The 8721-nt window shown below is 40.0% G+C and overlaps 2 protein-coding genes across 2 annotated transcripts in view; one reads left to right on the top strand and one right to left on the bottom strand.

Annotated features, from left to right (window-relative positions):
* Window positions 1–1309: 1309 nt before the first annotated feature.
* On the top strand, window positions 1310–4079 carry lhx8a (LIM homeobox 8a). Its single transcript, XM_027031735.2, has 8 exons — window positions 1310–1352; window positions 1597–1734; window positions 2036–2157; window positions 2489–2709; window positions 2971–3074; window positions 3177–3272; window positions 3638–3821; window positions 4003–4079. The coding sequence occupies exons 2-8, from the start codon at window positions 1672–1674 to the stop codon at window positions 4077–4079; spliced, it is 867 nt and encodes a 288-aa protein (XP_026887536.1). The 5' UTR covers window positions 1310–1352; window positions 1597–1671.
* A 1701-nt stretch (window positions 4080–5780) lies between these two features.
* slc44a5a (solute carrier family 44 member 5a) overlaps window positions 5781–8721 on the bottom strand; it is a 64461-nt gene continuing 61520 nt past the window's right edge. The window contains exons 20-22 of the mRNA XM_027032362.2: window positions 8520–8608; window positions 8357–8441; window positions 5781–7621 (exon numbers count right to left, since the gene is read on the bottom strand). Of these exons, the coding sequence (XP_026888163.2) occupies window positions 7509–7621; window positions 8357–8441; window positions 8520–8608 (287 nt within the window). The 3' untranslated portion in view covers window positions 5781–7508. The remainder of the gene's footprint in view (window positions 7622–8356; window positions 8442–8519; window positions 8609–8721) is intronic.

The raw sequence follows: 8721 nt of genomic DNA, 5'->3' as shown, positions 1-8721 counted from the left end.
CCTCAGATGTCACTAGTTAATTCTAATGGGCAGATTTTTTATTTAAACAAATCAAATGACAGCAGCTGTAATTACCAGAAACTCAAAGGACGGTTCACCTCTCATCATAGTCTTTTATCCTCAACGATGTTATGATAAATATTTGATATGTCGTTCGTAGAAGAAAGAGGTGTTTATTTGTTTATTTTAGCGACAATTATTCTGGCTATAGAAATCAATGGAAAACGGAAAAAAGTTTTTCGCTACACAAAGCTCGATATCTTCCCTTTGTCGTGGTGTCTCTCCAAATCAAAGGCGGGTGTAAATGTGACTAAAGAGGTGCGGCCAGGGGAGTACCAAAAACGCAAGGAAAAGTTCCACCCTCACTAACGAAAACAAAAGTTGTCATTAAAGCATGGAGCCGATGCAGTCGCTGGAATATATTTAGTAATGCTCTCCAGAACGCCCACGGTATAGGCACACAGCTTGTATCTAGAAACCAAACAATGTATTGGAAAAATGAACAAACGATTCCTTGCACCACGGTGGAAGAGTGCAGTAACGAGTTCAGAACGATCACCAAGAATTCAGTAAGTAGGAAACGTGAATCGACTCAGTTTGTCTATTGAATCTTACGAATTCGCTTTTCACTTCATTCTCCTTTTAATAGACATATAATATTCCAAATACAATAATCATATACGTTGTGTGTATACATGTATAGTAATGTGAGCAAGACAATGTACAACCATTGTCTAATATCTATTAATGTCTAACTTTCTAGTAAAATTAATGCCTTTATATGTATTGATGGATTTATGCAGAGCTTGAAGCGCCGTATCCCTTTCAGCTCTACTGCCGCGTCTACTCGAGCTAGTGTTTTTATTGTTTTGTTTTTTTTACTGCTTCCCCCCACTCCCCCCCGAGATGTCACTTCTTTAGGTAGTCAAAATTTGGAGGTGCAAGCTGCTCGATAAAACCGTCTCATGCACTGCACAGCGCAGCGGTTTGAATTACGAGGGACCTAGCGGAGTTTGCTAAATGATTGTGTACGTGCAATCGAAGGCCATTTTCATATGAATTTGTCTCAAAAAGAAGAGGGTGCTCATTACCTCAAGAGCCGTCTGTTTTATAATTCAGGGTTGGTGTCTATGTGCAATAGTAAGCCATCAATACTTGGCAAGGTTGTCATGGTGAAAAGGCAAGTGGACGTTAATGGGTCGGCATCAGAGGTTAAAAGGCGGCTCTGTCGTCAAAGGCTCGCGTCTGCCTGAAGCGCTTAGACTTTCAGTCTCGTCATGCCTGAAGGCTGCGAGGGGGCACCCTTCTGCAGACCACACAGACTACTGGAAGCTCAAGACGGAAACGAACTGGTATTAAATACTTAGAAATAGACATTTTTGGTAGCAGGTTTTTTATTTTTTTATTTATTTATATTTTTTTTTGAGGAATTGGAGGAATTTTGTCACACTTAATACCGTCAAGGAAAGTCACTACTAGTCTGTTGTCTTCAGCAGGCGCACTGGCTGGTTGCAAGCCGTCTAAACCAAATGTATAAGCATCAACTTAGTTAAATCAGATTTGTTTATGCATTTACTATTTCTAACTTTTATTCAGAGCTCAACACAAGACCTTTTTGAAGAAGTATCGTGTTCGTCGTCGTCCTCGTCACCCACTGCTTCACCTCATGCAATGACCGAGAAAGCCATTTGTACCAGTTGTGGGATTGAGATAGTAGACAAATACCTGCTCAAGGTAAGAATTGCAAAATTTAATTAAGACTATTTTAGACACACGGTTCTGTTCTATGAAAACGAGTACTCTAAAGAAAGAGCGTCTCTGAGTCTTTGACTTGGCATGCTAACGATAACTAGGTTACACAGGCTAAGCTACTGTTGCCAAAACTTTAAGTACCCCCCCCCCCCCCCCGTTTTTGGCTTGCAAAGAATTTTCGAATGGCTTATACATGCCCACATAACATGTATTTAAGTCGAAGTGTGTTGTCTGTCTCTTGATCTCCTGAATGCTTTGGTGTATATTGTTTTTAATTTTTCAGGTAAATGATATGTGCTGGCACGTGAGATGCCTCTCGTGCAGTGTGTGCCAGACATCACTTGGAAGACACATTAGCTGCTACATCAAAGAGAAGGAGATTTTTTGTAAACTCGACTACTTCAGGTAACTTTTTGGAACCTATGGTCTGCAGGAACTGCGGCGTTAAAGGCGCAGTGCTCTGTCAGTTAATTTAGCGTTCTTAATCTTGGGTAAAATATCCTTGTTGTGACTCGTAATACGTCTTTCTGAAATGCAATTGGTTATGTTCAACTAAAGTGAACAACTTTTTTTTCTTTGTTTTATTCCAAATACTGTGGGGTATTTGAATTGCAGCTGTGGTTTTAATGAAGCTTTAGTCGCAACATTGTTCATTATACTCGGAATGAATTAGCTAATTTTACGTAAACGTAAAATTATAATTTTATTCAGTCTGTTTTTAACTTAAATTTTTTAGGAAATATGGGACACGTTGTGCTCACTGCGGCAGGAATATCCATTCAAATGACTGGGTTCGTAGAGCCAAAGGAAATACCTACCACCTGGCTTGTTTTGCCTGCTTCTCCTGCAAGCGGCAGCTGTCCACTGGAGAAGAGTTTGCCCTTGTGGAAGAGAGGGTGTTGTGCCGTGTTCACTATGACTGCATGCTGGACAACCTGAAACGTGCCATGGAAAATGGTTAGCTCATTTGGATTTTGGAGAGTCTGGAGTTTGTTTTCTATAACCATGTCGTCCATCTTGGTTGTGCGACATGTCCTGTCAGTATTTGTTTGCAGCATCTAAACGGGTTACGTTTCCTTTCCAATTTGGTTCTCACAAACTTTATTGCCTTTTGAGTGCAGCAACTAACAGGCTATGTTTCTAGTCCCCTTGTTGCTGGTTGCTTCCAAACGGCCTGACGTGGGTCTCAAACCATGCTGAATTTTGATTGCGCTCCAGGAAAAGGAGTCAATGTTGAAGGAGCTGTACCTTCTGAACAAGAGGTAAACCAGCCCAAGCCAGCCAAGAGAGCACGTACCAGCTTCACTGCTGACCAGTTACAGGTCTGTTCTGAGATTCCCAGTATTTTTGCTTTATTTTTTTGGAGGGGGATGCAGTATTATTTGTCTGCTTAACGGTGTGTGTGACACTGGGTGGTGATGCAGGTCATGCAGGCTCAGTTTGCTCAGGACAACAATCCAGATGCTCAGACACTGCAGAAGCTAGCTGAAAGGACTGGCCTTAGCCGCAGGGTTATTCAGGTAAGGCTCAACATTGCCTTAATTGCCCTTAATATATTTCTACATACAAAGATGATTTGAGTAAAGTAATTTGAAGCTGACCTTTTGCTGTTTCGGTGAAGCTGAATTGGTTGATGGATGTATTGTACTATTGAATATTTTTTCACCCAATGTTTCATTTGAATTATTGTATGTAATGTTGATTGCTGAATCTGTCGATGCATGCTTGACAGTTCCTGCAGCTCACGTACAGAACCTTGCATGCGGTGCTGTATTGTCATTTTCTGATCTGTAACAATGTAGATAGTTTGAGCTGTCTTCTGATCATATACAGTGCCTGTCAGTGGGCACTTGACTGATTTAGTCTCTGTGCTTCTGGCTCCCAGGTTTGGTTCCAGAACTGCCGGGCCCGTCACAAGAAGCATGTGAGTCCAAACCATTCCTCTGCAGCCCCGGTGTCCTCCCTGCAGCCAGGCAGACTCTCTCCTCCTTTGATGGAGGAGGTGCAGTACACTGCATTTGCCCCTGTAGACAGCTCAATGCTCACTACCCTGCACTCCTATATGGATGGTAAGTTATGCTCGCCTTGTCAGGCATTCTTGATTTGCATTGATGTCTGTCCAATTCTGCAATGTGTCCTTTTGAAAATCTAAATTTCTCCTGCAGCACACATTCTGAGGCTACAGTTTTGTTTTTGGTGTTATGTTTGGAATGTTGGTGGGTAAATTTCCTTAATACTTCTGTTTTGCAGTTCAGTCTCCAACATCGCTGGTGTTCCAGCCTCTTCTACCCCATTCGATGACACAGCTGCCCATCAGCCATGCCTGAGATGCTCGCACAGACCACTGAAGCCACTCTACCAATAAGGTCAGAGGAAAGCATGAGGAATTTTCACCCATTCTTGCACCAATACCCATACTTCATCTTTCATGTGCAGATACTGAAGGAGGTCTGCCTTGCAATGGTCAAACAAAGATTTCAATGTACATATAAAAGGCTGAAGTTTTTTGTTTAATATATACATATCTATCTCTATCTATCTATACATATATATATATATATATATATAATGGTTAAATACATCACATTTAATTTATTTCTTGTAAGTGACTGAGCACTTTGTTTTAAAATAAATTTATGATGGAAGTCTTTAGTTTCTGGTTTTGTCAGTGCACAGCTCCATTTTTGTTTTGTGTTTAAATCTTAACACGTGGAAGCTGAAGAAAAGCCAATAAAAACATGATTGCTGATGCCTACAGGGGCTGTCTTGAGTAACTGCTCGATTTAATTGTGCAAATTAATGTTTTCAGTTGTCTCTGGTGGAAGCTCTCCCAGACAGTTCATTTGCATTTACACAAGGTTTGCGGAATTGTTGCAGTGTGCCTGATGCATGCTTAAGTTGTGGCGTAATGTGTATTCAGTTGCTACTGAGCACCGAAAACAAATTTTCTTGTATTTGGAGGTGAATGTGACTGTGGCATTCATGTCTTGTCTTGTAGCATCAGTTTCAGTAGAAGTCAGTGGGCCATATTCTCATGTAATAAATTAGATTCTGTTAAGATACTGCCAGTGCCAGTTACTGGTTAAGTGACCGATTCATGTTTGAATGACAAAGTTGAGACCAAAATTGTGGCGTGCAGAAGAATCAGAAGACGAGTCTTGCCAGTTGTTTTAATAATTTAAAAAAAAAAAAAATCTGCATATTTTTCACAGAATATTGCCCTCGAAGTTTTAATGGTAAAATTAAAACTTGGGTAATTGACGTCAACATTTGTATGTTTACATTCTTAATTTAAGTATGTAGAGCGTATGTAGTATAGCCTCTTTCACTGTGTGTGTGTGTGCTTGAGAGAGTATTTGGATATGTGTGGAGTCTGAGGAGTTGTGGTAAGACATTTGATGGGGATACTTTTGATCCTTGTCTTTTCAGGGCTGCTACTGGCATGTTGATTTGCTTAACACTCATCCTGTGGTTTAGGTGTTATGTGCGCTCAGGCTGTTTAAGTGCGGGCATGCTGGGTGCATGATGTGCGTTTTAGCTTGGTTACTACACTACATTACAATGTTCTCATGGAAACTTTTTGTAATAATTACAAGTTGCAGATTAATTGATATGGACAAAATGGAATATTTCACCAGTAACAGTTATAAAATGGGCAAATGCAGCCTATTTCCTTCTTTCAGGTGTTGTGTGGATTATTTTTTTTAAAGAAATGTATGTAGTGAAAGTTAACAGCAAAATTAACTGCTGCTCATAAGACATTTTTACGGGGGTGACCCCTTTTGGAGCAATATTAATGTAAGGTAGACCTTTTATAAATATTGGTTCTGAGTGCTTATATTTATACTTAAAAAATAAAAAGCTTTATACATTGTTTCAGATGACTTTGAATTGCTTTTGGCAGCACCTTTTTACATTTTTATTTGTTTAAAAAAAAAAAAAATCCCCCCCCCCTTTAGTGGTACAAAAGATACAAATACATTAAATACACATCCCAAAAAATACAACCCCCCCCCCCATTGATTCAATAATATAAACTGTAGCATTTACACTGCCTAGTACAAATAAACCAAAATGGCTTTGACATCCTTGTAAATGAAACAATTTCCTAAGTTCAGTCTGCACCCACCCCACAGTCAAAAGACAGAAAAACTTAATAGCTCTAGGGGAAAAGAAATCTATGAATATGAAAGCGAAATTAAGCTTTCAGAGCCGGAGTAAAATTCAGAAGGGATAATTCTGTTCTGAAGTTGCAGTGGGATGGGAATAATTCTTCTCTGCACCGAGGCATCGCTCTGCGCAAATCTCCAATTCTGAAGGATGCCTGTTAGTACATGTTTTATACCCACCATTGTTCACCAGTCTGCAAAATTATAGGACATCTACATAATGGAAATGGGGGGGGAAAAATATTTTTGAAAGCCCTTGTGTAAGCAGATTTCAGGTGTACAGTGATTATCAAGTCATTAAACAGTACAATTGATTATATAGAATGTACATATATTAAATGTCTCCAAAAAAAACAAACAAACAAAAAAAACTTATTTACACAACACACTCATACCAGCATGTCTACATATACCGTGATCATTTGAAAAAGAGGACCCTTCATCTGAGGTAAGGCAAAATTATAACAGTCACCCCACCAAAAGATTTCAGGTGCATACATTTTCTCTGGGGTTTACTTAATCAAACAAATGCAGAATCTTTCTACTGTAAAACTACTTAGAACTTCTTGGGAAGTCTTGGCTAGAAATACCAATTGGCCATAAGAACCCCTTTGGTCTCAGATGGAAGACATGAATATAATGTTTTATATATTTCTCGTTGATTTAATCTGAAGCACAAAATTAAAAACCTGGCATTTTCATCATGAGTTGGAAAAAAGTGTTGTAAAATGCCAGTAGTAGTTTACGAGAAGTCGGCTTGCTCTGACAAGAATGCCTACACTTTCTGTACATCAAAGAAGATATGGTGTTAATATTTGACCAATTTGGTCAGTTTTAATTTTCTATCATAGCACCAAAATTTAGAGCTAATGCATCTTTCCAGTTTGAGATTGGAAAATCATAATGTACATAAATGCTGTTACACATTTGATATTTATAGTATGTGGTAAGTCATGTTTAAGTACCTACCATTAAATGTAATTTTGAGCTGGACATGTTTGCACCTATTTAACTTGAGTACACAACCCAGTGACCTACTAGTAGGACTGTATTAACATATTCATAAAGAGTGTTGAAGTACAGTTCAAATACAGTGACTGCATGAGACTGGTGGTTTGATCCGTTCCCACTAGTCACTCATGATGCCTTTATGAAAGTTAATGTTCTCGCCCATTTTCATCCATCAAAAAACTGCATTTCTACCTCTGGTTCAACTTCTCATGATCTCTCAATTGTCAACATCGCAAAGTCCTGGAAATGGTCACTGATGCCAAGGCTCTGGAGAAGCGATACGATAAGGCAGCGTTCAAGAGCAAGAGAGTCAGGATGACAAATCCGGGCAGGCTCTGAGCCAGAAAGGTCACTGTCCTGGGTATACAGGAGGACTACAGTGCACAGCACCTTCGGTATCCTCTCGCAAGGAAACAAATACTCCACAACTTTAGTGCATTTTGAGTCATATTACAGTACGTGACAGGGTGGCTGCAGTCCGCAGTGGCTGTGAGATTAGGGTTACAGCATGCTCAGTACCACTGACGAATAAAGCTATTCCCTCAGGGTGAGGCTGTGGCGGTCCGAGCATGACGCCTACGCCCGGGACTTTTTGGGACTCTGCTCGATGCCTCCCAGGATTCCATGCAGGCCAGGGGACATGAGGAAAGGCTTTGCCGGTGTGCCGTCATTTCTCTCTAGGTCCTCACCTGCATCCAGCATGAAGCGGTTGCAGAGACACAAGGAAACCGGCCCATGCAGTGGTTATGGGTGAAATGGAAATGTGACAATGCAGAGAACATGGCTCCAGATCAATCAGCATGAATGTTTCAAAAGTAAGAGAAGAAAAAAGTAAATTAAGTAGCTTTAAATAAGAGCTCATTATATAAATGTATTACTTATTAACATATACATTTTTCTTTGCTATTTAAAAAAACAAGTAAATTTTTCAGAAGACATTGTCACAAAGCTTGATGAAAATCAAGGTCATGACACCTTATGCCTAGTGTAATCCTAGCCATTTTGATGGTAAAGATCAACTATTTTGTATGTTATGAAAAATATTAAAAACCTGTGTTCATTAGGAGTAGAAGCCACTCTGTGTCCTTGTAGTAGCTCTTACATTTTGTTGGTAATAAGGGGGCATTGTCCAATTCCTGGTGAGTCCCATACATGTACAGTATGTGGCAATGCTGAAATTCAAACTTGAATGCCAGATTTGGATTTACTTCTGCAGTAGGTGTGGCCAGATTGTTCCTCACATTATTAGAATTTCCTTGGGTTTATGGGCTTGGACGTTCCTTGATGCGATGATGCTAACACAGACACTGCTGATTTGGATTGTGACTTTCCAGTTGCTTATGTATTTATATCAAGAAGCCCACTAGCTTAGTCAGACACAGACAGGACTCATTCAGATATAGTAATGGTGAGAACACACTTACAGAAGCAAAGAAGCAGGGTGTCCACACACATTGCATAGACACTGAAGAAACCATGTGCAATCAAGTAGGCGCCAAACACAACCGTCTGCCAGTAAGAGAATGGAACCGTCAAAGGAGAGCACAGGTGTCAAAACAACCAAACTACAAAGGAAGGTTTCCTTACCAACAATGGTACCCAATAGTTATTCAAGACAGGAACTTCTTCTTGAATGATGGCTATCTTGTGTGTGAAGAAAAAGAAGGCAATAACACCTGCAAAATATGACAGCTGAAATGGGATCCACACAGAAGGCTGGAGAGCAGCTCAGAACAGCACATTGTAACACACTCCTGACCTCTAGAGGTTGAAGAACACAAGGGCAGGA

This window comes from Electrophorus electricus, chromosome 7, assembly GCF_013358815.1.
Source record: "Electrophorus electricus isolate fEleEle1 chromosome 7, fEleEle1.pri, whole genome shotgun sequence".
Lineage (NCBI taxonomy): Eukaryota > Metazoa > Chordata > Actinopteri > Gymnotiformes > Gymnotidae > Electrophorus > Electrophorus electricus.
This window is presented reverse-complemented; position numbering and strand designations above follow the sequence as displayed.

Coding starts and splice junctions, on each gene's coding strand:
- lhx8a (XM_027031735.2), top strand. CDS start 1,672: ATGACCGAGAAAGCCATTTGTACCAGTTGTGGGATTGAGATAGTAGAC. Junction 1,735..2,035: donor TAGACAAATACCTGCTCAAG/GTAAGAATTGCA, acceptor TTAATTTTTCAG/GTAAATGATATGTGCTGGCA. Junction 2,710..2,970: donor GAAACGTGCCATGGAAAATG/GTTAGCTCATTT, acceptor ATTGCGCTCCAG/GAAAAGGAGTCAATGTTGAA.